The 27,144-nt window shown below is 36.3% G+C and overlaps 4 protein-coding genes and 1 long non-coding RNA gene across 8 annotated transcripts; 3 read left to right on the forward strand and 2 right to left on the reverse strand.

The window, feature by feature from the left end:
• The first annotated feature begins 1,453 nt into the window (after window positions 1-1,453).
• Window positions 1,454-3,889, forward strand: LOC110786530 (pentatricopeptide repeat-containing protein At2g21090). The gene has a single exon (XM_021991088.2). It carries the CDS (start codon window positions 1,883-1,885, stop codon window positions 3,617-3,619), a length of 1,737 nt encoding a protein of 578 aa, XP_021846780.2. The 5' UTR covers window positions 1,454-1,882; the 3' UTR covers window positions 3,620-3,889.
• Window positions 3,890-4,109: 220 nt separating this feature from the next.
• On the forward strand, window positions 4,110-7,119 carry LOC110786533 (uncharacterized). 3 transcript variants are annotated; one of them, XM_021991091.2, is made up of 2 exons: window positions 4,110-4,760; window positions 4,894-7,119. In XM_021991091.2, exon 2 carries the CDS (start codon window positions 5,974-5,976, stop codon window positions 6,928-6,930), a length of 957 nt encoding a protein of 318 aa, XP_021846783.1. In that variant the 5' UTR covers window positions 4,110-4,760; window positions 4,894-5,973; the 3' UTR covers window positions 6,931-7,119. The 3 variants fall into 3 exon arrangements, with proteins under 3 accessions (XP_021846783.1, XP_056698937.1, XP_056698936.1); XM_056842959.1 differs by having other exon boundaries at window positions 4,110-4,544; window positions 4,631-7,119; XM_056842958.1 differs by having other exon boundaries at window positions 4,110-4,364; window positions 4,512-7,119.
• A 224-nt stretch (window positions 7,120-7,343) lies between these two features.
• LOC110786532 (uncharacterized) lies at window positions 7,344-13,073 on the reverse strand. Of its 2 annotated transcripts, none has more exons than XM_056842957.1 (9): window positions 12,776-13,073; window positions 11,218-11,423; window positions 10,538-11,111; window positions 10,240-10,447; window positions 9,509-9,616; window positions 9,282-9,425; window positions 9,141-9,210; window positions 8,197-8,304; window positions 7,344-7,812 (listed from the first exon to the last, which is right to left on the reverse strand). In XM_056842957.1, coding segments are annotated over exons 1-8 (1,389 nt in total). In that variant the 5' UTR covers window positions 12,778-13,073; the 3' UTR covers window positions 7,344-7,812; window positions 8,197-8,227. The 2 variants fall into 2 exon arrangements, with proteins under 2 accessions (XP_056698935.1, XP_021846782.1); XM_021991090.2 differs by lacking the exon at window positions 12,776-13,073 and adding an exon at window positions 11,694-12,123.
• Window positions 13,074-14,122: 1,049 nt separating this feature from the next.
• On the reverse strand, window positions 14,123-21,677 carry LOC130472322 (uncharacterized). The gene is made up of 2 exons (XM_056842960.1): window positions 21,539-21,677; window positions 14,123-14,837 (listed from the first exon to the last, which is right to left on the reverse strand). Exon 2 carries the CDS (start codon window positions 14,817-14,819, stop codon window positions 14,490-14,492), a length of 330 nt encoding a protein of 109 aa, XP_056698938.1. The 5' UTR covers window positions 14,820-14,837; window positions 21,539-21,677; the 3' UTR covers window positions 14,123-14,489.
• LOC110786494 (uncharacterized) lies at window positions 21,102-22,161 on the forward strand. Its single transcript, XR_002532883.2, has 2 exons — window positions 21,102-21,371; window positions 21,524-22,161. It is a non-coding gene; the product is annotated as an uncharacterized lncRNA (long non-coding RNA).
• Window positions 22,162-27,144: the final 4,983 nt, after the last annotated feature.

The raw sequence follows: 27,144 nt of genomic DNA on the forward strand, positions 1-27,144 counted from the left end.
TTTTGCTTGTTTCTTGCATTTGCCAAGTTGATTTTGATTTCTCTCCTCCGAATCCACTTGGGTCGTACCTTTGTACATGCCATGTGACCAAAGATAGAAATGTTAATGATTATGTGCCTTGATTTGTAAACATCCTTTTCCCATGATTTAGCTTCGAAGCATGCATGAGATTCATAGATGTATACATCATCCCTTTACCTAAATTTGTGGAGGGGAGGTCTTGGATTACAAGCTTTCACAATGGATATTTAGACAATCAAGAAATGATTAAATAATGGAATTGAAGCATATTACAATACAACTCCAATTAGACAAACCTCGATTTCTTATTAGTATCGTTTGCCATTTTTATATAAAAAAACTTTTAACTCAAAAGGCTAAGGCTTAATTTTAAAGCAGATCATTCTAAGAGGATATGTAAGGTGGGTCTCAGCATAAAGCCACAATTTTATTCTACTTAAACAAAATGTTTGCATAAATGACATGAATATCTCTTGTGTGTGTAATCTCCCAAGACTCCAATCCCGCTTGTCCCAAAATTGAATTCCGGACCATTCATCTTTTGGTAGATATTTTGAGCTTTTATAGCCTGTAATTAATTCTACATGTGATAAATTCATCCAATAATTTCTCATGGTTCAGCCCGTTCTTGGTCTTCAACCTTCTTTATTCAACAAGTCAAGTCACGATATTGCTATTATTATTATCATCCAAATCTTTCATCTTTTCATTTTCGTACCTCCATTAATTCCAAACTATATACAGAGTACCATTTAAAGTAGATGCCTCATATTCAATTGATCGATAATATTAAATATGTTTCATTTTATTTTGTTTGTCTTTCTTTTTTGGTTTTTGAAAAACAAGATTTTTGTTAATTAAGATATTTTATTAAAATTTTATTTTGGTAAGTTTATTCATTGAAATTGTACAATATATGTATCATTGTGTTACCTAACTTTTATAAATAGCAAAGGGCCCGTAAAATGTTTAAGACGACCTTATTTAAAAGCAACACTTTTCGTTTTGATATCTATTTACACATTAGTACGGTAGATATGTTAGATGATAACAATTGAAAATTATCAATTAACTACAATTAATTTATCATTGTAAACCAGTTGTTGTAAAAGGGACATCATAGAACAATAGTTGCGGTTAATGGTTGACTTTTATGCATTGCATATGCATATTTTACCAATCTTTAAGATTGATATGGTGGAGTAGTGGTATAATAATATCGCTTCTCACATTAGATCCCAACACTTCCCAAGTAGTCTAGGGGTTATATCTCACGAGACTCATTTAATCAAGTATAACAAATTCTATGAGATTTATGTTCATATAAAGTTAATAAGCCATACATGAGCTAACAAGTTTAATTCACAACTATAATTTATTCAAATTTAAGAACAATATGTATAAATAAATTATCAAAATAAGCATTTATAGTTAACTGGACGAATAATATTTTACAATAGTTAGTATGAGCCACGTTAAAACATCAATCATGGCTCATGGGGCTTCTGGTTATGCTACTTTTTAAGGGGGCTCGGGAAGTAAATATTCAACACATCGCTCGGCCTGTTAGGCTGTTACTCAACTTTGTAGCTTAAGCAGTTCAGCTTCAGCGTAATGAATCCTTAACATTCTAACATGGACTCAAGCTACACTCCTAAGTCCTAAACTAGAAACCTCGTACGTTTGACACCTTGACCCAAATCGCAAATATGAACAATATGTCGGAATCTTTTTACCGGCGACATCCAATCTAGTGCGTCCCTACTATCTTCGCCGGAGAAATTTTTTTGGGTCAATTAATTGATCTGAACTCACCATTGAGCTGAGAGAAGCGCAGATTTGACATGGTGTTTCAACTGCAATGCCCCCCTTTTCTCCCCAAAATAACGCCGTCCTTTCACAAATCCGACAGAAACCCAGAAATCTTCCTTGTATAGTTCAGCCATTGATTGATCTCTGCTACCAAGGGAAGCTCAAAGAAGCCGTTAACTCACTCAGCATTTTAGCTAGAAAAGGGTTACGATTAGACTCTGAAACTTTGACATTTTTCCTAGGACAGTGTGCAACAACCCGATCTCTTAAGGAGGGAAGATGGGTGCATTTTCATTTGAAGGCTACTGGTATGAAACATCCCAGTACGTTAATATCGAATCATCTGATGCATATGTACTTCGAATGTGGTGATCACATTGAGGCACGCAAGGTGTTTGATAAAATGTCTGTGAGAAATTTGTACAGTTGGAACAATGCCCTTTCTGGGTATGCTAAGTTAGGTATGATTGATGCTGCTAGGAGGGTTTTTGATCAAATGACTGAAAGGGATGTTGTATCGTGGAATACTATGGTGATTGGGTATGCACAGGGAGGTAAGTACGGTGAGGCAATAAGGTTTTATAGGGAGTTTCGAAAGGCGTCTATAGGTTATAATGCGTTTAGCTTTGCTGGTGTTTTGACCATTGGTATCAAATTGAAGGATTTGGAATTGACCAGGCAGGCACATTGCCAGGTTCTGATTGCTGGGTTTCTTCCTAATGTAGTTCTTTCAAGCTCAATTGCAGATGCTTATGCTAAATGTGGACAGATGAGTGATGCAAGGAGATTATTTGATGAGATGCAGGTTAGGGATATTCCTGCTTGGACTTCATTGATTTCAGGGTATTGCAAGTGGGGAGATATGAGATCAGCACAAGAGTTGTTTGATGTGATGCCTGCAAAGAATCCAGTCTCGTGGACTGCTATGGTTTCTGGCTATGCTCGGAATAATATTGGAAATGCTGCGTTGGATTTGTTTAAGAAAATGATGATCTTTGGCATTAGACCTGATCAGTTTACTTTCAGTAGTGCGCTTAATGCTTGTGCTAGCCAAGCTTCATTAAAGCATGGTAAGCAAATCCATGCCTATATGGTACGAACTTGTTTTCGACCTAATAACGTGGTTGTTAGCTCTCTCATTGATATGTATTCTAAATGTGGAAGTCTAAAGCTTAGCCAGCATGTTTTTCACTTTATGGGTATTAAGGAAGATGTCATGACATGGAATCCCATGATAGGTGCCCTGGCACAGCATGGTAATGGCGAAGAGGCAATCAGAGTGTTTGATGAGATGATTCTTTGTGGAGTAAGACCAAATAGAGTAACTCTTGTTATCATTCTCAGTGCATGTAGTCATTCCGGTCTTATAGATCAGGGGCTTGCTTTCTTCAAATCCATGACTGAGGATCATGGCATTACTCCTGATGTAGAGCATTATGCATGCCTAATTGATCTTTTGGGTAGAGCTGGATCTTTTGATGAGTTGATGAAACAGTTGGAAAAGATGCCGTGTAAAGATGATGATAGGATATGGAATTCCCTGATTGGTGTCTGTCGGATTCATGACAATATTGAGCTAGGAAAGCAAGCTGCAGAACACGTAATCAAACTGGATCCAAAGTCTTATGCTCCGTATTTATTGCTTTCAAGTATACAAGCTGCATCTGGGAAATGGGAGAATGTAGAAATGACGAGGCAGCTCATGGATCAGAGATGTGCCAGAAAAGAGCAAGCCAGTAGCTGGGTTGAAACTAATAGCAAGGTTCATGCTTTTAATGCGCGATAATTTCTACTTCCATTTTACAAACAATTTTGGTTTCAGTAAAATCAGATTATCATCACTTCTATATTTCATCTGAGGCAATATAAAGAGATAGTGAAAGTATACTCATTTTCTTATTTTACTTGAGTAGTTGCCTCAAATAACTTGCCTATAGTTTGAATATTTTTACTTGTAGATGCATGTATTTGATAATCAGGGTGCATATATTTCTGGTTTAACCCAATTGTTTACAGGTTAATAGAAGATAAATTCTTTCTTCGTGGAATTTTATTACATCAGTGTTATTTTCTTGCTACAGCTAATATGGAGTATTGCTGATTTATGCCTTACTCCATCCAACTGGTAGTCAAACCTATAGTTGGTGCACCAACTAAAGCAGGGAAAGGCAAAGAAAGTTATAATAATGGTATAATAATAAAATAAAAAAAGAAACTTGATGCCAAATTGGAAAACTTAAAGGAGAAGAGGACTAAAGAAAAAAAAATGTGTTGGTTAACCTGCGACTTTACTGCCTCCACGGTGATCTAGCTTTTCACGCGCTTAAGTGAGTTTAAAAGAGGAGAATCATCCATAGTTGCACAAATTAAACATGTTTTAATAGTTAAAGCCAATTTTCTGCTTATCTAAGACTGCCATTCTGCCACAGTTATCCTACTCCCTCAAAGCGTATCAGGACTTTAACAATCAGTCTAATATTGTCTGAGGTCAATATCAGTGTAGTTACAGTGTAGTTAAGAACTGGCTGAAGGTATAGACAAGGCTAAATCTTTCTTTCTTGAAAAATAGGCTTCTCTGAGAATTGTATTTGCTTCTGAAAATATTAGGACTTTCAAAACCTCGATGTTGACTGAACTACATTGTCATATGAGGTATATGTATATGTTCTTTGATGCAGGTGTGAAGGTTTTGATGTGTATGTAGCCTATAGGTAGTCGATCTAATATCAGTAAGAAGTTATTTCTACTATGTCCAAGGGAATGAGCAAAATCGGCTAAGATTATGATGCCATTGCAGGCTCACAGAGTCACAGCATCATTACAGAAGAATGGATATTCTGCACTATAGAATATTGTAATATGCTGCTGAATGACTTAAGTGGTTTTTAGGCCACTCCTTGGATCCTTCCTGGAAAGCAACAACTAAGGTGAGAAAACTAACTCAAACTCTAGGAAACTTATCACATGATATTGAGTTATTCACTTACGGTAGATCCTGTCTGAAGGATTTCATCTTCTAAGCTTCCATGTATTTCGTACTCCATCTTTTACCACTCTCAGGTTTGCATCCCAGAATATATCGTTACGTTCTTGCTGATTAAGGAGGGTTCTCCGTTTGCTAGGAATTGGCCGGCCCATTGAAGTTTATTGCATTTGCTTCCATCATAACTGGTGAAAGTTACTTTTACACTACCTGAACAGATTTTTGTTTTGCTGCTGCTGTCAATTTAAGTTCAATAAGTGGTTCTTGATAATTTCCATGATTGAACTCATTCAGATAAATCTTACCTGCATCAGTAGCTTTAGGATTTTATGATCACACTTGATGAAATCTCAATTGAACCGAGGTTTGTCACTGGGTAAGTAGAAAGAGAAGCTTGGATTAACCACATCCACTAGTTGATGATTTACTAGCTTTATTTTGGTTGGGGAGTTGTTCAACCATCAAGAATTCAAGACTATAATTGATGACAACGTAGCATTTAAGGTGTGATAAGGGTTATCATGTGTGGCATTAACTCAGTTTGGTAGTAAGTTCCACATACCTTCCACGACCCAGGTTATAGGTTCGAATCTTAATCCGCCAAGAAGAGGGTATGTAGGGGTAAATTGTAATTCGGGCGGCGCAGGCGTTGTTGTTCTATGATTTACCAGAAATAAAATTTAAAGCAAATATTCTGTTTAATCTTTACCTGTTTATGCTAATTGATGACAGAAAAAATAATTAAGGAAATTTATTTTGCTGTTTAATTGATTACTCGGAGAAGGTTAATTAATCTATAAAGCCAACTAATACAGCTTAATTAAGATTTAAGACAGGTGGACCAACAATAAGAAAGAACCTTGATCATATTTCTCCGCCAATAATGCATGATTACAGCTTACAAGTCCACCTTTGCAGGCATTAATTAAATTAAACAACACGTTCCAATCACTTGATCAAAATAATGAAGAGTCATAAAATAATATGAAACTGAGTTTTCAGACTCCTTATAAAGTATAAACCCTGGTGCTGTACAGGGAAAATACCAAATCCGAACTAACAAAAATTGACATATTAATTAATGTCTAAGCTGTACTAGTCTTGAACAAACACATAGAAATTAAAAAGGATCTTGTTGTTCCTTTGATCATCAAGAAATGGGTGGTCATATATCAAGACAAGTTGAGAGGAGAAAAACAATATCAACAGAGAAGAAAGCTTTGGTTGATCTGAATCAAAATTCAGGGTGTGATTATCCAGGATGTGACTACCGGCCTTCTGATAGGAAAAACTGGATGGCTGGGCTTGATCTTGGGAAACTTACAATTAACAAGATTATCTGGGCTGGTACTCATGATTCTGCAACCAATAAGATTGGTATACCCTTTATATCTCGTCCCTTTGCTCAATGTCAATCCTTGTCTATTTACAAGCAGCTCGTCATAGGCACTCGTGTCTTGGACATCCGAGTCCAGGAAGATCGCCGGGTTTGTCATGGCATCCTTAAAACATACAGTGTAGACGTGGTCTTAGATGAGGTTAACAAGTTCTTATCTGAAACTCAATCTGAGATTATTATCCTCGAGATCAGGACAGAGTTCGGGCATGATGATCCCCCTGAATTCGACAAGTTTCTCGTGGAGAAACTTGGAGATCACTTAATCCATCAGGATGATCATGTCTTTAATAAGACTGTTTCTGAGTTGCTTCCTAAAAGAGTAATTTGTGTATGGAAACCAAGGAAATCCCCAGCCCCAAAGAAAGGTGATCCACTTTGGAGTTCAGGGTACTTGAAAGACAACTGGATTGATACCGACTTACCATCAACAAAATTCGAGAGCAATTTGAAACATTTGGCTGATCAAACTCCAGTATCAACTAGGAAGTTTTTCTACCGGGTAGAAAATACAGTTACTCCTCAAGCAGATAACCCGATTTTATGTGTCAAACCTGTGACTGATAGGATTCATGGATATGCAAGGCTGTTCATAAAACAGTGTTTTGCCAGGAATATTGCTGATCGCTTGCAGATTTTCTCAACTGATTTTATCGACGCCGATTTTGTGGATGCTTGTGTTGCCCTTACTCATGCAAGGATTCAAGGCCAAGCATAAACTTAAAGACACTCAATTTTACACCATAGCTCTCTTGTTAGTTTTTACATACTCCATAATCATATTATGTTTTCTCGGATCAAGTGTGTGGTTTCTGTTCAAAATGTATTCATCTGTAAATTTCACACTAGTATATAATTTGGATATGGAATTTGTTAAAATATTTGGACGAGTTGTGCAGTAATTATTCCCATAAGCAATTGTTCTGTTTACTCGTCATTGTTAATTACTTCCTGATATTTTGGAAGCCAGATTTTCCACCTAGTCCCGTAGCTCCACATGTCGACATATGGCTCTTTCTTCTAAGATAGAGCATCAAAATTTCAATATATTTTCTCTGGTTTTGGGCAATTAACCTTTTTTTTTGGGAGGGTTACTGATCCATTCAAATGGATTCATCAAAAGTTGGAAAATTTTGTGGTCAAGGAAAAGAAACAACATTTAAAATATCAGCTTAAAGTTAGGAACAAGTTAGAAATTTACATTTGAAGTCACTAATTGTTTTAAATCCTGAATGAGTTTAGAATCGATAATGGTAACAGGACCACAAACATGAAACATGGTAGAATATTGATTGCACAACCATTCCGACAAAAGTATGCTTAATTAGGGAATCCTTCATTCCCCTATGTAAGCAACCCATTTCTTAATACTTCAAATTTAAGTATTAGTTTGTCTTCAACATTGTCAGAGTTCTCTTTCTCAAAAACTACAGTACTTAAGTTTAGCAACCAATTCAACTTCATCCACATGTTGGGCAGTGGGACACCAGGAGCTGCCCATGGCCACTGGTCGATTCCCATTAGTGTTTGATACAAGTAAAGTAAAACAACCGACTTTTTCGCTTATTTTTCAGCTCACAAGTGTATGCAATTCCTGATCCTGTATACAAAAACAAAATTAACAACCACAGAGAAAAGGTAATAACTCTTTATTTTCCCAAGTAACCTAAGGGCTAAGAGACGTCATATACATATAAGCTGTTCTGATCCCTGAATGTCAGTAACGCCTGTGCATCAAGAACCAATTTTAAGGCTCGGGATTTAAACATATGTTCAAACATAGGGGATCAAACCAAATCATAATAGAGACCTGCCTGATGCTCTGTAAAGGTTTATGACCTATTTCCTCCAACAATCCAAAAAGGTCAACATTAAGCATATCTACAATGGTCAATCATTCATAACACATTTCCGTATCACCTAATTGTCAATAGAAATATATGGCGTTGAACCTCCTCCTAATAAGTTCTTTAGTAACACTAACCATTATTTGGAAGCATCTTCAATGCAAAGGGTTAAATACGGGCCTTCTTGCCAGCAAACTTGTGTTTTAGAAATCCTTCCAATTGTTGAAACACAGATGTGAATGTTCCTGCAAAAAAAACCACATGAAGCAAGAGCTTAGGTGTGCACTAAGTGTCAAGTGGTGAAAGGACGAGTAGGCATGTAACATCAAAATCTTGAAACAGGTGATGCATAAAAAGAAAAGCGAAAGAGAGCCAAAGAGAGAGAGACAACTCAAGTAAATTTTTAAAAGAAAAACAACGAAAACATGTTTGCTACAAGCCTACAACAACTAGAATTGAACAAATGACAACGATTTTAGGCGCAATCTCACATAGATTGTCCCATGTGAATGTCCATACTTCCATAAAAATGTGTCTTCCCAAGCCCATATGTATATTTTCTTCATTAATTCTCATCACTACTTATTATGGGCATATAGATGATTAAATAAGACAATACAAGCTTGCTGGTGTGGACCAGGGACGATAAAACATGCACATGTACGTTCATATAAAGTTACACATAAATCAATACTATTCCAACGATTTCTCACTCTTATATGAAATGACTCGCACACTCGGGCATGTCACATCATCAAATCTTTTAATTGACAAAATAAACTTATGTACATAGACAGAAAAAGGAACTAGTATAGCTTCCGTCCAAAATATGCATCTCATCTCTGAAGAAATGCAAAATTTTAGAAAAAGTTGTCAAGATAAAGTGAGAAGAAAAAGGTCAATGGTCACAACCAAAAATTCCCTGCAACGGAGTGATTAGACTAGGGCCATAATGAATGAAAGGATCTTGTTGCACAAAACCCATATGTACAAGTGGTTTCTCTATGAAAAAGTGCTGCAACAAAATTATCAAAATAAGGAAATTTTACGGAAGTGAAGAAAATGAAAAGCAATTTACTACCTGAGAGTGCACTGTCTCCCGGCTTTAATGATGCTTTCACCAGGAGTGTGCCAGGGATCTGCTGGAAGACCTTAAGAAACAAAATATCATGTCAGTGTCAGCTCTAGTAATTCATTAACACTTCTAATGTTCAAGTCATACCAGAATGCGGAAAGATAAGTTCATTAGACTATTTGAACAACTTGCACTCGATGCTTCAGCCACATGCGAGCAAGTGGAAGCCTCATCAAGCTGTTTGACATTGGTCTTCAATATAGTGTCACAAAGATCATTTGTTGCACTTACCTAAGCATAAGGAAGTGTCTATATTACATTGTAGTTTAACATAAAGGAAACAAGAAAATAGACACTGATAATACGAAACTCACTTCAACAGTAAACGATGAATCGTTGCATTTGCAGGATACACCAAAGTAGCTGAAAAAGGATTCCACAGACTTTAAAACATCGAAGGCACTGGTTTGATGCTGGAGACCCTGAAGAAACCAGAGAGTTCTGGATCAAATTTGTGGACAGGAAGTACAGAAATACCCTGGTACAGAAATACCCTGGTACCACACACACACACACACACACACACACACACACACACACACACACACACACACACACACACACACACACACACAACAAAAGAACCGAGGTTTGGCAGTACAGAAGAGGAAAAACAGACATTGTGACAGAGTTCATCTGAAGATGATGATAGAGTGATAGACATGTATAGACCAAACCGTTGAACAGAAAGAACAGCATCAGTAAATATTCCTATCCAAACAGAGTGGGTTACCAAGGTCAAAACTAGAAAATATTACTAATCATCCCTTAAAAATACAGAAACCTATTCATTTTTGTTTCACAAGTAGCTTATGTATCCAATAACCAAAAGCAACAAATCATCTTAAATCAGGAGATACTAAAAATCTGTGATAATGAAACAGGAGCAACTGTCTGCTTGCTTAAGTAAGATCATGTATTCATTCACCTCCTTGGATCTGCTAGCAACGTAATGATAACCTATACAAGTTCTGATGGAAAGAATGAACAATACTAATTACTCACAGAGCTTCATAGACCCTAACAATGGATTCACAAGGCATACCTCAAGCATGAAGGACAAGCTAGTATTGCCCCTCACATGAGGGGATACCAATTTTCTGGCCGGAGGCATGAAGGACCAGGCAAGTCCCCATCGAGATGTTTGACCCTGGACAAATTCAGTAGTTTTCACAATGGTGACTCCCACTTCCCGAAGCTTTGCCATCAGAAATTTAAGGTTTGACTTCTTCCCAAGCATTGAAGTGTACCACCTAGAAGCAATGTAGTTAAGAAAATATCCGTAGGAGCTCAACTTGAAAATTTTAAGCATGATATAACTAACCCATAAATAATTTCTGTACCGAAATGACTGTTTTAGCGCACAACTATCTTCAATAATGCGACTGATAAAAGCTCCCTCTCCACCAGCACAGACCATCTCTTCTAGCGTCCCACCACATGAAGTTTTTGGATTCAGTCCAGCTTCCTCCATGTTTTCAAAGAAAGGAGGGTTGCACATACAGAAATGAAACTTTTCTCCTTGTTTTACCACACCAAGAAGGATGGATGGCCCATGATAACCCCTATCTACATTGGGTTCATCAGAAAGACTTGAGGATTGAGCCTGTGCTTCACCATCCCTTCTTTCATTAAAATCTTCCACTTGTTCACTACTTACCGTGTGTGCATTATCCAGTTCACCCTCGGGATGAATTACTGCAGATTCATCGAACTCTCTCGTTTCATGTTTGGTCAAATCATCAACATCTTCCTTCTCTTGGCAATAATCACTAGTCCTACTACCATCTAAGGACATGGTTCCATGGTCAATGGCAGGTTCTGTGACCTCAACCCTTCTAATTTCAATCAATTCCGAAATATGCGGATTACTTCGAACGTTTTTTTCCGCCCACTCTAAGGCTACATCTGTTACGTCTACAATAAATCATGATAATGTTCAAATTAGACAAATGTATACTAATTTGTCACCAAAGAAGTGTTTTAAACAAGTTAAATGTTGGATACTACTAACAAAGCCTACCTGACCCAACAAAACTCCAACCTAAAAGGGATGCACCAAGAAGAGGGTAAATACAATTTGCCCCAGTTCCAATATCAAATCCTCTCACTTTATCTCCATCGACATTGTTTTTCTCAATAATGTCAGATGCTAAAAGATCTTCAATCCAATGTATATAATTTGACCTATTTGGCACAGTTGGGCAGAGCTGCCCATCAGGAATCCACCTAAAACACCATCATTTCTCACTAATTAAACTCAAACACCCACTAATTCGATAAAATACATGACAAAATTGTACAATTTATGAACCAAATTCACAAGACAAGTATTAAATTCTCAAGCATTTAAAGAGAAACCCATAAACAAATACAAATTTAAAAGTTGAAACACGCCAACAAAAGAGAATTGATGGATTCCAAACTAGTTTAGTCGGTTAAAGTTTGGAGTTTGTATATGATGAAATAATTGAATGAAAATAAAGGAGGGGAATGTACCAATTGATAGAGTGGTCATGGAGGAGGAGGACGCGGGTGAGTTCACGAGTGGCATTGAAATCAGTCCAATCAATTCTAGGCCGACCGTCACGAGAATAGAATACGAAGGAAGAGAAAGAAGGGTATAGAGATGCGAGGAGAGAGAAATCCGGGGGATTATTTGCGTATCTGTTGCGAGGATGTATGCTTCTCCTCTCGCCGCCACCTCCTCCACCGCCTCGTTTCCTCTTCTTGCTCCCCATTCTTTCTGCACTCTTGTTTTACTTTAAATCCCCTTTCTTTGGTGTTCTCCGATTAACGGGAGATCGCTCGAGCTTGAGTTGAACATAAAATTGACCAGTTATGGAGGGTTACTTTGGTAATTTGCCTTGTTGAAGCGATTGAGGATTTGAGGTAGTACTCGGCTAGAGGAAGTGTATATCAAAAGTGGCTTATGTTCAAAATAGACGGAAATGACTCTTATTAGTACTCATAAATTTGGTATTTGTATACAGATATACTGCTAAGAGTACTAAACAAGTTCTTTGCGTTATTGGTACAGATATATTATGTGTTGTACTAAAAATGATTGTATCGGGTGACTTGTGTTCAATTTGGTCACAAGTCACTTGACGTTTAGAAAACGAGTAAATAGGTCTGGAGGTCCATAAACTTTGACAAAAGGAGCAGTTAGGTCCCTCAAGTTTCAAAAGGAGCATTTAGGTCCCTCAAAATGGATGGAAACCGCTGTTTTTTGACTTCTGTTACTAACGTCTGTTAAATGAATTAAAAATAAAGGCAAATTAATATAAAAGGCAGAAAAGGACAAAATAACAGTTACTTTTACATATTAACAATAATTAAATAAAGGGAAACCCTTTTAAGTTAGCTTTTTACAAAAAACTAGCAGTTCAAAGTATTTAACAAGGCCATTTGTACCAAAATTATTCAACACTTAATAAAAAAAAATTAAAAAAAAAAGGATCAAAGCTTCCTACTAATCAAATCCCCCAAATTAACACACCCAACAAGCATAGGTTAATCAACAACATTTCTTAGAGACAATTTATCAAACACCTTGTGTGCACACCCAAGTAACTTACATTTCCGGTAAAATTCATCCGAGCTCAAACCCATAAACTCCATGCATCATCATCTTCAATCTCATGTTTAATCAGCAAGTCAGCAACTCATACATGAAATCTAACGAGCCTACGACTAATAGTACTCTGCTCAACCATACTCTTTCAATTATATTCTTATCAACAGCCTAGCTAGCTAACATAACTTTGTGGATCAAACAACAATGCGGGGTCTATGTGTAAAATTCCATTGAAATCCTCATCATGATCACCATCAATCATCTATCAACTTGAGCTTGAGATCACAATAATCGTGCACCTTCAAAGATCACAATAATCATCTATCAACTTGAGCTTGAGATCCTCATCATGATCACCATCAATCATCGTTGATCCTCATCATGATCACCATCAATCATCATCGTTCTATTTTTCTTGGTAACAATCTTTTGAAATACGGAGTAAGTTTTGAAATATTGAAGTAACTATTTTTCTCAGAATTATTGAATAGGATTATGAAGAAGAAAGTGGTTTCCCCAAATGAGATCGAAGATCAATTTTTTTCAGAAAGGGAGGAGAGAGAAAATGGGGGAGCAGGGGTGTGGGTCACGATGTGGTAACGAAACCCACCCAGAATCTCTTCAATTGAAAACAACCCAGAATAAATAAGAAAAAAAATCGAAACCAACCCAAAATAAATAAAAAAAACAGGGGAACAAAAAAAAGGGAAAATCAGTGAAAATGTGAAATTACAATGGAATTGTTGGAGATATCCAGGAATTAAGAAAGAGAAGTAGATTGAAGAGAATCCATAATAAAAGAGGAGAGAGAAAGAGATAGAAAAAGGTAGAAGAAGAACTAGTGGTAGTAGCAGACATCTGGGAGAAGAGAATTTGAAACTTTAGAGTTGTGGAAGAACAACAATTAGCTGAAGTTTATGGCGATAATTGCTGGAAATTTAGAGTAAATTTGCTTGGGTTACTCACTAAGTTCGATTTGATTAGGAAGAATTGTGGAAAAACCTAGAAAAGGGGAATATAAAGGGTGAAACGTGTAAATGGAGAAAAAGTCATATGAAAAAGCTAAGTAAGTTGAAAAAGCTAAGTCATAATTAAAATCAGCTGTTTTCATTTATTTATACACGTGTAAATTAATTTTCCTTTTCTTTAAAGCGATTTTATTATTATTTTATTGAACTTAACAGAAAATGAAACGGTGTTAACAAAAGTAGTTGTTTCCATCCATTTTGAGGGACCTAAATGCTCCTTTTGAAACTTGAGGGACCTAACTGCTCCTTTTGGCAAAGTTTAGGGACCTCCAGACCTATTTACTCTTTAGAAAACCTCATGCATGTTATGCATCCATACATTTTAAAAATGTTATTTTATATGCAAACACTGTTGCAACACTTTACAAATGATTAACCACTTAAATTAGGAAAATTTGCTAAAGACAACCTTTTATAACCATTTTTTTGTAAAAGACAACCTTTTAAAAAAAAAATTGCGAAAACAGACCTTAAACTAAATTAAATTTGCGAAAGACAACCTAAATGGGTTTTCAGGCGTTGACCCAACAATTTCCAGTTTTACTTGCCATGTGCCGGTCACGTGAGGCGGAATTTTCTTATTTCCATCCATTTCCCTCCTTAATTTTCCTCCTATATAAAAGCAAGTTCCTTAAAACCTTAAAATAATACCCTCTGAAAAGACAAAACGAAGGTGCACGCACTCCATTAATGAAGCTTAACCATCAAGAAACATATATTGAACTTCCACTGTATGAGACCTCCACCCACCTCAAGCGTCGCCGCTGATGGCAGGGGATTCACATTATCCTCCCCACAGTCAGCCTCCCCCTCCTCCACCACCAACAAACTCGTGGTTTTCCGGCCAATTCCAATACCAACCTTCTCACTCTCCCTCCCATCCTCCTTCTCCTCCACAGCAGAATCAGTGGGGCCCACCACCACCCCAACCACCTCCTCCTCCGCCGTATCATGGTCATCCTCATCAGCCTTATCCTGCGCAACCTTACCCCCCTTTTCCTCCGACACCTCGTCCATCCCAAGCCCTCATGGTCCCTGTCATTTCACCCACAAAACGAACCAATTCACAAATTTGGGGGGGAAAACCCTAACTTTTCTTCATTAAAATTACACCAAAATTAATGAAAAATACTTACCGAAATTAAGTTGTAGAGTGTCGAAAACAGTTAATTGAGAAGAAATTGAAGCAATTTCATCAGAATGATTCAGTAAGAAGATTGGGCGGAAAAAAATTGGGGGAAGGAAGAACAGAGAAGAGAAAGAAAATTTGGGGGATTTTTTTTTGGCTCCAACTTAGTTTTAAGTGGGAAAAAGGGAGGGAAAGAGGGTGTAATTATTAAAATCGGGCAAGTCAAATCGGAAAATGTTGGGTCAATGCCTGAAAACATATTAAGGTTTTCTTTCGCAAATTTAATTTAGTTTAAAGTCTGTTTTCGCAAAAAAAATTTATAAAAGGTTGTCTTTTGCAAAAAAGTGGTTATAAAAGATTGTCTTTCGCAAATTTGCTTAAATATTAAGTAATTTTGGGGACTATCAATTTTAATTCGACACCAAATTGAAATGTTCAAGAGTTGTCTAAAAAAAGTACTAGTCTTTTATGTTCGTGATGCGGATTTTAATATGCATGTAAATCAATATTAAGAAATAAATATTCCTTAGCGTGAAATGACTTATTTTTTTGAACGTACCACCCTTATCAGTTGTTAAATAATGTTTTAATATTTCATAAACTAGTCTTATATGCACGCGATGTGTGCAAAGATATATAAAAAAGAAAAAATATGTTATGTAGAAAATATTATTCGCAAAGTTTCTCTAAAAAAAAGTAGACATTAAAATAATTGAGGGATGAATTTATATTTCGGAGTATATTGTTTTATTGAAATTTGTTTTTAAAAATTAGATTAAGATATTTATTTATGTAATATGAAAATGTGGCATAATAAAGTACTTGAAAGAAAAATAAATTATGTGACTAATAAGGAGTATATTTGGCTGAGATTAAGTGTTTGATAGTGACTTAACTTTTTTGCTTTTGACTTTTTGTCTGTTGTGATTAAATCTAGTTAACTAATTTTCTTTTATGCCTTTTATTTTATTTTACAACTAATGTTACTATAATTTGTAAATAGTATTTAAATTTGATTGATAAATTTCTTTTATGCCTTTTTATTTTATTTTATAATTAACGTTTATATTATTTGTAAGCAGTAGCGGCATTTTGGACTATTCTATAGGGGACACTAAAATGTCATTTACGATAATGACCTCAGAAAATCCCTTATAAAATAGAGATTAGTTAGTTAATCACGATTTTTTATATCAAATATTTTGTGTACAAAGTAAAAGATTTTTTTTTTGAAGAATTGCATATACAAGTAGAAAAATAACATAATATTTTATTCAATAGTGATTCTGTATTAGTTTAGCTTAGCAAAATAGAAAACCTTTTTTAAATTTTAAAAAATTAATTAATTGAAGAGTGTAAAGGGTAGTTCACATTTTTTTACGCCGACTCAAGCATTCTTTTATAGTGCATAGGTGCACCGTGCACCATCTCACATACCCCTTTACATGTGAGGAGAAAATGTGAAAGGGGCCACCAATGGATATAAAAGTGCCATTGGATGCATGGTGCACCCACGTAATAATTTTCAATTCTTTTATACTTCCTCCTTTTGTTTCTACTAACAACTTTTTGATAATTCACTATTCACGTACTCTACTTTAACTATTTTTAATGATTTACATATAAGGAAAATATAACCATGTGTAGCTTTGTTATTCGTCTCAATGTGTATTTTCAAAATCTCAACTTTTTTAATTTTTATGTATTGACAGTAATAGATACTAGTGATTGAAATACTTCCTCCGTCCCATTTTGTTTTCGACATGCATTGAGAATATTTCCTTTTGTATTATCACATAAATGCTTTAGAATTCTATCAAAATTTGTGCCCAAGAATTATTTTAACCAATTAAATTCATTGGGATATATAATCTCTCACACTTTTCCATGGGAAACTAAACCTTCATTTCTCCAATGTTAGTTTTTTATAAAAGTGAAAACATTATAAATAAACGTAATGCGCCTTGTTTAAATAAAAGAAAATAGAGGAATCTCAATGCACATTATAAAGCGTTAAATCACGTGCATAATACCTAGGAATGGCAATGGGTAGGGTCTGGGTAGGGTCTAGCAATACCCAGACCCGGACCCTAATTTTTTGACCTATACCCATACCCTACCCTTACCCTATAGGGTCTAGAATTACAAGACCCTTACCCGGACCCTATGGGTCCAGTAGGGTATGGGTAGGGTCTAGGGTCCGGTGTGGGTCCGTATTGCCTATTTTTTCTATAACTTTTTTCAATTTTTTTTATATCCAACCATATGTAATGCACAAAAAATACACAAGACAAACGATATATTTGACATTTTGAAACAAATAAATCCTAGTGCCCCAAATCATCCTTGTATTTCCTTAAACATATTACAATTTAATGTACTAAGGTCACGAATTAAAAAAAATCTCAGGTTCTCAAGTACACAATGTCAATGTTAGAGGTTTTTTTGACTAGTGAGTGGTAGTGTTGGATGGTTGTTAGAGGAGTAAATGTGATTTTGTGGATTGCCTTAAGGTTTTGTGTTATTTTTATATTTCTTTAATGAAATTTGAGCGGGTTTAGTTTAGGGTCTGGGTAGGGTATGGATCTTAAGGGTCTATGGGTAGGGTCTGGGTAGGGTAAGGGTCTGAAAAAGTTGGACCCTTACCCTACCCTATTCGATACATCATATGCCCATACCCTACCCTTACCCAATAGGGTCTAGAAAATTAAGACCCATACCCTAATTTTAGGGTAGGGTCTGACAGGGTCAGGGTAGGATCCTGGACCCGTTGCCATCTCTAATAATACCAAACGTAAAGAACAAAAGGTTCGGATCCTAAAAGGTGAAACAAAGGAAAAGTGGGATCCCAAAGTTATGTTTCACTCGGCAACAAGTTCAAATGCACTTTTTATAACTTCCTACAAGGGTCAATAAGATAAGAAAGATAATAAGACACTTTCTTTCTATAACACATTTGAAGGGGTAAATTAATTAAATAGTCAAAGTTTTTTTTTAAAAAAAAAGAAAAAAAAGAAAGAAAGAGGAGATGCTTAAAGGGGGATTTGACAACTAGAATAACAAATGCACTGTTTTTCAAAGGCACAAAGGCTAATGAGAAACTAGAATTTAGGTATAAAAAAGATACGAGTAGAAATTATATCAGTAGGGCAACTTCAGCCTTTAAGGAGCTTTCTTTGTTCGTCTCTAGTGTTCTTGATGCTCATACTTCGTATATCATTATGGAATCAATACTTCAAATGAAATTTCCCTTAGACTTTACATGCTTCCCTCACACAAATTAAACCTAGTTTAAAACCATTTCTTCTTGTAGTATATTGTAAGACGTTTTTTCTTTGAATTTAGACAGACATATGTTAATTGGTTTAAACAAGGTATGTAACTCTTCATTCAAGAATATGGTTTCAAATCAATACTTAAATGAAATTTATGAAATATGGGCCATAGAAATTGACAAACAAAACATGACATGAAACCCTTTTGAAAACGAAGGGACATAGAATATTTATATATATATAAAAAAAAAACTCAAACGAAAGAACAAAGACCGCATATGAAAAGATATCTTTTCTCATTTGTTGCAAAGTACTAACGGGTGATAGATTGCCACGTTTTCCTACCTAGAAGGCCTTGCGTAATACAGTGCCAATGTGGTTATGAGTGTAGAATTTTTTCCCCATTGTGTAATAAATTATTACTTTGTACATTATTTTTCCACGTTATTATTGTTGACAGATCGTACCTACATATATAATGGCGCACATTAAAAAAACCCAACAGTTGTACACCCAGTCCCACACTAGGCCACTAGACAGATTTAAATCACTCGTACATAATTTTTTTGTTACTTTAAAGCAATTCTGAAATCAAATCTCCAAGGAAATATATTGATAAGCTTTATTTCGATTAATAAGGTACTAAAAGGGTTGGATAAAAATGAAAATAGTACAGTGAAAGCTTGGAATTTAATATAGATGAGTGTTTTTACTGATTGTAGTACTTTTATACGGACTACAATGCTAGTTTTTGCCAAATGGAAACTTGAGCCCCTAGTGGTTTTGTGGGGAAAACTTCCAGAGATAGAAATGACTTGACAATTGACGATTTGACGGGTACGACTGTACGAGGGTACACTTTTACATTTATTACGTCTTTGCCTTTTGTATCCTCACCCCCACGCCATAACTTGTTTGCTCCATTTTTACCAATTTCCTACCATGGTAGAAGCTTAAACTGCAGAAGTCTCTACCATGGTGGAAGCTTAAAATGAAGAAGCCTGCATATTAATTCGATTTTGATTATTGTTGAATTTGAAATAATTTTTCCGAAAAATATTAGTTAGGCTTTTTCGTTTTGAGCTCGCACCATGGTAGGGGACTTCTGTTGTTTGAGCTTCTACCATGGTGGAAGCTTAAAACGAAGAAGTCTACATCATGGTGGAAGCTTAAAACGTAGAAGTCTCCACGAAAAAAAATATATGTAATTCTATTTTTTTATTTAATTACTGATATTAAATACGGAATAGTTTGGTAATTAAGTGTTGAATTGAAATAATTATTCCGGAAATAAATTAGTTAGGCTTTTTCGTTTTAAGTTCGCACCATGGTGGAGACTTCTATTGTTTAAGCTTCTACTATAGTAGACCATGGCATGAACCTAAAACGCATAAGTCTCAATGCTAAAAAAGAAATGTAAATCTATTTTTATTTTATTAATGATATTAAATAATTTTCTGTAATTTTGCCCTTCACATTTGAAAAAATTATTCAGAAAAAAATTAGTTAGACTTTTTTTATTTGAGCTCGCACCATGGTGTGGACTTATGTAGTTATGTTATTTGAGCTTCTACCATGGTATAAGCTTAAAACGAAGAAGTCTACACCATGGTAGAAGCTCAAAACCAAAAAGTCTAACTAACTTTTTTACATAGAATTTTATTTTACTTTTATTCGATTGAATTTGTAATTGATATTAATTATTTATTTGATTAATTTATTAATTATTTTAATATATTTTAATTGAAATTAAATATTTGTTATAATTATTATTTTATTTGACAGGTTCCTTTACAAGACTTTGGTAGTGACGGTGTGAATTATAATCCAAAATTTGTTACTTCGAGTGGGCTAAAAGCATTGCTAATAGCAATGGTTTTATGCTTGTGAAATCCTCGTGGAAGACAATTGTATTTGAGATGCAATCATGGTGAAAGGAATTGGGGCAAAGGAAGGAATGTGGAAATAGCGGAACGACCAAACACCAAAACTCAAGCATGCGGTTGCAAGTTCCTGATTAAAGTGGTACCGTGTGAAAATGAAGGTTGGGTGATTAGCTTGGGTCCTGAACAAAACGGGATGCACAATAATGACTTTTCTACGTACCGAGAAGGCAACCGACAGATGAGCAGCCTTAGTCTAGAAGCAAAGAAACTTGTTCGTGATATGTCTTCGGCTCAAGCAAAGCCGAATGTTATCTTGGCAGCTGTCCAAGAGCAATTTCCGGAGGATAACCCTAACAGAAGACACATATACAACTATAGGGATCGGATGAGAAGGATGGATGCTCAAGGAAGAGATGTTGTAAGTCAATTTCTCCATCTTGCTAAAGAGAGTGGTTACTCACAGTGGGTTCATGAGGAGGACAATGTCATGACACACGCCTTCTGTTAGCAAAAATAACTAACTTATAACACTAATTAACAATTGGATATTAATCATTAGCTATTCTCAATACTAATACGCTAATGCTTACCGTCTCATCTATATCCATAACATTTTTTTTAACAATAATGATTACAACGTCTAATTACACATAATATTAGTTAACAAAAATAATTAATTATAATCCTTATTTAACTAGTAGACTATAATAGTTCTAACAAAAATAATCATAAGATCGATTAATTAATTATTAATTAATATCTCCAATAAAAATAAAACAAATTTTATTTTTTAACATGGAGACTTTTGCGTTTTAGGCTTCTACCATGACAGAGACTTCTTCATTTAAAGCTTACACCATGGTAGAAGCTTAAACAACAGAAGTCTTTACCATGATGCAAGCTCAAAACAAAGAAGTCTAAGGCTATTTGGAATATGAGCAGTAACTCATGAATTAGAAGAGAACATTAATTAACAAAGTGGGCTCCTTAACTAAACATTAATTAGTTTTTTTCCTTTACTCAAACATACAGTATGCTTTTCTAGAGTTTTTTCCCTTTAAAAAAAATAACAAATTAAATTTGGAATGCAAAAATGCAAAAACATACGGAATGAAAAATGCTCATCTAGCTATGAATTGAAATAGTGCACACATCACTTACTTTCTTTCTCATCTTAACTCATCAGCAAAATCATTCAAACTCTATCCGATTTAACACAAAGTTGAAGTTTCAGATCCAATGCTACCAATTAATTATGCCTAAAGTATCTCAAAATCAGGTAATTATAGTGTCTATATTCTCAAGGCTTTTCTTAATTAGAAAATTATGTGAGTTTGGTTTATGTTTAATTGGGTTGAGTTATTTTCCTTTTTTAGAGTTTCTTGCTTGAATTCTGGAGTGAAAATGAGTAAATATACAGAATAATTGCAGAGAACAGGGACATACCTTGCGATTTGCCGGCGTTTTCCTCGCCACCACCGAAGCCGTTTTACCTCTCCTAGCCTTCACTCCCTTCGCCGCCGCTGCCGGAGCTTGTCCCGCCTTAGCTGCTCCTGGATCTCCCATACTCGTCGGCCGACCACTTTAACTCCCATTCGCTTCTCTTCTAGCCGAATTATGGGTGGAGCGGAGGTGGAGCACCACGGGTATCATTGCCGGAATTATGGGTTGAGCGGAGGTGGAGCAGCACGGGTCATCATTGCGGGTCTGACATTTCTCTTTTTTGCCGGAATTCTAGGTTTAGCGTAGGCCCTTTTTTTGGAATTCTAGGTTGAAGGTGGCCGGAAATTTTTGCTGGATTCTGGGTTGAAGGTGCCTGAATCTGGTTGTTGGGTGTATTTACCTCTACTGTATTGATGGAGGGAGTTGGATTGATGGGGTAAAAAATGTAAAAAAGTAAAGGGGTAAATATAGAGAGGAGTAGTTGTGGAATTTAATAGGGCGAGTGAGTATTTATGGGGCGGAGTTTAGCGCTCCACCTTTTAATATTGTAAGACCATGTGCATCCTTGACCTTCGGTCAAGTGTCAAATAATATATATCTCTCATCCTTCTCCTTCTTCCACCTCATATTCCACTAACTTGACATACCACTTGTAACACCCCGACAATTCTCTCTTTTCTAAAATAACCTTTTTATATAAAACGTAGAGAATTATCAAGGCATTATCGCCCGTGTGAAAACGTAACGGCTTATTCAGAATTTTACAGCGGAAAACATAAAACTAACTTTAGGTTTATAAATAATCGATTACAGGTTTAATCCCAAAAACCAACCAACGAAAATAAGGGAATATAAATAATACGATAAGTTTAAAGTCTAAATTAACAAACCAAGTTACTTAGCAAAACGAAACTAAATACAAGCTCTCTAATCCCGATTCCCATGATGCATCATCTTCAAACCTGTAGATGGCAACGCTTATTGATCCTTAGAGACTGCTCACCAAAATGGGTCATCACAGGATCAATAAGGCATAGCCATGATCAACACACACAAACAAAGCACGTAATCAGCAAAGTTGAGTACTACATACTAAAACAAAAACAATCCTAACATGATACTAATAAACGAACAACCCTAACATGATTCTAATAAAACACGAGTAAGGGCAGACAAAACATGTTAGTTTGACGACCACACTTGACTAGACTAGGCTAGACTGGACCAGACTTTTATAACAATAACATTATTTTAATTGAAATAGTCAATGGACCGAGTTGCTACTAGAAACTTCTTCTTCTTCACTAAGGAAGACGAGGTACGAGCGCGACTCCGTAAACCCCAATGACCTGCGATATCAAGGGACTTTTGAATAAAATAGAACCGGTGATCAATCCGGCCCCAGAAAAAGCCATAGGCGACCCATGACCCCAACTCCTGATTGTCCGTCACTTTAGACGTGCATAGTCTAAAGATATTGCTACTCAGTTTCACTTTACATGATTTACAAATTAAACTCTGTTATGACTAACAATCACATAAGTTATACAATCAACAATTATTCTTAACTGTTTTTATCTTGGAATTAAGTAAGTGATCACAAAGGTATCAATCAAGACTTATTCCAATTAAATCCAACCTTTTCTTTAATACTGATCAACCCCTCTATATGGGTATAAGGTTTCAACTTACTAAACAAGGTCCTCGGTCCTCATAAATTAGTGAAAAGCTAAAAGGGAACAACAATCAATTGATCTGAATCAATATATATATAAAATAAAGTTCCCAAATGACATGCTTGCATCAATAATCCATACTAACATGTTTTAATTCTCATACTACAACCCATGTTCAACACGTTCATCCAACAACATTAAACATGTAATTTCAACGTAACCAAGTTCATCAACCACTTTCAACATGATTCAACAGATAACACACATTCCAAGCACACAGGTATGTACGTACCTTGTGTAAACAAACTGATAGGCCACTTTAACGAATTCAAAAGTCGCCTACAAAGAATTCTCCGCCTAAAAACAATCAGTAAAATTCCCCAATCAATATCCAACAATTTACAGCAATACTAAAGTACTCTAAATACACCCTAAACATATTTTGAACCATTCCCAATATCGAAACTTAACTAAATAACCTCCAAGCATAATAATGTAGACACCTACTTTTGTCCCCGTTCCCGCAAGGGAAAGGTTCGATGATGAAAGCATAAAAACTCCACTTGACAACGCATCTCCTATAAAATAAACAAATCTCGATTCCCCATTTCATTTCACCCGAAACCTGCTATTTATGGAAACCTGCTAAAAATAGTAACTGCCGTAAAAGGTAGCGTCTAAAAGTGGCAAATCATAAAAGATAGAAACCTGTCAGAATTAGGTGTTGCACTCCAACATAAATCCTAAATGAGATAGAAAACCGCGAGAATCCTATTCCTAATAGGATTCGGAAATAGGAGTTACGTATTAATTAAAATCCTAACGAACCTAGAGTTCGTAACGGGCCCAGACGCATTCTGTCATAAAATTGATACGTGCTAAAAGACTCGAATTAATCTCAAACTCTACGGATTTTAGGAATCCGAATCTGACTAAACAAAACTGCCCAGACCCTATTTTCAACGCCTGGCTCTGGGTGCCGAAATCTTCGGCGCCCAGGCCTGGGCGCTGAAAATACCTGGATACGTCTCTTTTCCTAATTCTTTATGGATTAGAACTCTGCAATTCTATCTTTCCACGAACTCTTCCCTATAAATAGGCCCCTAGTTTCGACGTGAAAACACAACAACACATAACTATATTCTGAGTATTGACTCTAAACCCCTTAGCCTAAGCCTCTCGCTGTGAAACTGTTCACGCGTTCTGTCGCAATCGATCCATAAATCGAACAGAACGTATCCTGTCCTATAATTGAGATTCGTTAAATAAAAAGGAGAAATAGAAAAGTCAAAGTGGTTAGTTTTCTGAGAACCGTGACGCACCTCTCAAGGGTGCGTCGTAATGTGTCCCTTTTCGATGATTTAACTGCTTTCCTCGCCCTTTTTATGAACTGTTAAACTAACCTAATTTGATTGTTCTATCACGCCTAACAAATATAATATTTTTGGGAAATCGGATTATCATGCTAGGTCCCTTAATGCTATTTAAATCAGATAATCACGATCGAATTAGTATTACATGTTGCATATTGCTAAAATCAACTCAGATTAGTTTAATAGTTAACGCATGTCCCTTCAATTATTTATGCTGAGCTAGTAAGGATATCCTGCCTCTGGAGTTATCGACGAGCGAATTACTCCTCTCGGTAGTTACAGTCCCCCGAACCCTCAATCTCTACCTTGCGGGTGTATATTGAGAGATCTCCACACCAGGGATCACAAGGGAACCTACGGCCGTCGTGGTCAAACATAATTGCACTCCCTTTATGTCACGATAACCGGGTTTTGTTAGTTTTTCTCATTGTCGTTAAAAACTGAATGGCGACTCCTATATTACTAGTCAATTGGGTGTATACTCACAGGAAATCCAATTACACTTGATTGAATAAAAAGAATCGTCACACCCACGAGGGACAAGGTCACGCATTAGCCTCGCGCTTTTTCGACCCCCTCACAGTGGCGACTCCACTGGGGATAGTGAAGGAAATACTCGTGCTTGTAGGTAATCAAAATAGCCGAAGGGTGAAACGATCCTACCCCGCGTTTATTTCCCCATCAAGTTGGGACGACCAGAAAATCAGCATATTAATGTGAACGGACAGAACATCATAACGAATCTCGGCTCCCTCGGGAGTTGGGACTAAGGATACCCTTTTTTCGCCAATAGGGGGTGCATACGCCGCACATGTTGTCCACTCGGTACTTGTGCAAGTAGTACACCTATTCCGAACCCAATTGCTCGCTCATTAGGTCCCTCTCGCCTGCATGCCCCCTTGGCTTGCACTTGCGGGTTGGCCTCTTGAGCGAAATTCGTCTGTTGAAGACACTACCTCGACCGGGGCATGTGTTGGATCTACGATAGAAGCGGTACCAAGCCAGGCGCAAATACTACCCATAGAAGCCTATCATAAACTACGTGACATATTTAATTTTCAAATCCATGTTTGTAATGTAATTATGTGTAGCGAACTATGTGACTATGTTATGATTGTGCGTACGAATAATGCTAGACAAATAATGCTAGAAAACTAACGACCTTAAAAATTGCCCAAACATTCATAAACCAATTGGCCAAAGAGTTATACCACAATACGTGTTCCGCAAACCCGAACGATCGCCACAAAAAAGCGACATTCGGGATGGCCTATAACGAATCCCACAAACGCTGCACAACGCGTAAATGACGTTATAAGGCAAGCACGCAAAAAACAAAAGTATACGCAAACAGAAAACGAGAACCAGCCAGGGACGCATTTTCAACGCCCCTGGCTGGGCGCCGAAATTTCTCACGCCCACTGCTGGGCGCTGAAGTTGCTGCCTGGCCTTTTGGTCAGGCACAGCAGCCTCGGTTCCCGCGCAAAAAAAAAAAACACGTAGCAAAAAAAAAAAACTTTTCGTGAAAATTGCTGCAAGGGCGTATGAAAAGGCACTCGATTCTAAAAGCGACAAAAAAAATAAAAAAAAATAACTCTTTGTGTCGTTGTTAGGCCTCCTACGACGACAATGCTCGGCATCAAAACCGAGCATGCTAATTAAACCTTGAATGTCACATGGGCAAAGTATTCAAAAAAATAATGTTCAAATGAAGTTTTCAAAGAAAAATAATGTTCGAATAAAAAAATAATTCCGAGTCTAGACTAGGCTATGCCAAAGTACAATCTAAATCCTAAGTCTTAGTTGTCTTATCCATAGAATCGGTCCTAATGCTTGGTGTCGTTCTGCAAGTTAAAAGGTTAAACCATATTGAGTCTCCTCTCCTAACATTTAAATCAATAAGCACCCATATGTAATTGTCATCCTTTGCTAAGAATCAACGGCCTTAATACTCTCTCTCACCAATAAAAAGAATATATTATAGTATTTGCAAAATGGAAACAGTCACATTCTGAAAATCATTTCCCCATAGTTGCACAACCCCCAAAGTGAACCTAAGGTGTCAATACCATTAGCACAAAATTAATGGCCTCAAGGCTTATGATCACATTGGGTCACGACTATCATAGTCCTCTTGAGCCACTCGCTCCTTGAAGTACCCCTAAGTACGGACTAAAAAGATTTTCCATAAATACAACATGACAAACCATGAAAATACCCAAATCGGCATGCCATAAGGCTACCATTGGGGTAAAGCAATACACGCTAAGAGAGAAGCCGCACTAATGATTCTAGTCTTGCAAAAATAAAAATTCGATCTCCCCAACTAACTACCTTGCCAACATTAAGCAAAATGGCGCATGACAAGTGAACACCTAAGGGTTAAAATCTAAAGTTTCAACCAACGAAAGTTATGGTCCAATTAGCCTAAGTTTGAGAGTCGCTTGGTCAAGTATTATAGGCTTACGCCATGTCATTATTTTGAGTCTAGGCCACCTCCTTGTATTCATACACGGGTTATAATCAGAAAGATTAATGAAAGTTTGAGTATAAATCACAA

This window comes from Spinacia oleracea, chromosome 4 (assembly GCF_020520425.1).
Source record: "Spinacia oleracea cultivar Varoflay chromosome 4, BTI_SOV_V1, whole genome shotgun sequence".
Classification (NCBI taxonomy): domain Eukaryota; kingdom Viridiplantae; phylum Streptophyta; class Magnoliopsida; order Caryophyllales; family Amaranthaceae; genus Spinacia; species Spinacia oleracea.

Bases quoted from the DNA above. Each gene is read 5' to 3' on its own strand.
- LOC130472322 (XM_056842960.1), bottom strand. From the start codon at position 14,819: ATGGACGAGGTGTCGGAGGAAAAGGGGGGTAAGGTTGCGCAGGATAAG.
- LOC110786532 (XM_021991090.2), bottom strand. From the start codon at position 11,935: ATGGGGAGCAAGAAGAGGAAACGAGGCGGTGGAGGAGGTGGCGGCGAG. The intron at 11,112-11,217 runs GTAGGCTTTGTT...GATTTATTGTAG, and splicing joins TTGGAGTTTTGTTGGGTCAG to ACGTAACAGATGTAGCCTTA. The intron at 9,211-9,281 runs GTATGACTTGAA...TTGTTTCTTAAG, and splicing joins ACTTATCTTTCCGCATTCTG to GTCTTCCAGCAGATCCCTGG.
- LOC110786530 (XM_021991088.2), top strand. From the start codon at position 1,883: ATGCCCCCCTTTTCTCCCCAAAATAACGCCGTCCTTTCACAAATCCGA.
- LOC110786533 (XM_021991091.2), top strand. From the start codon at position 5,974: ATGGGTGGTCATATATCAAGACAAGTTGAGAGGAGAAAAACAATATCA.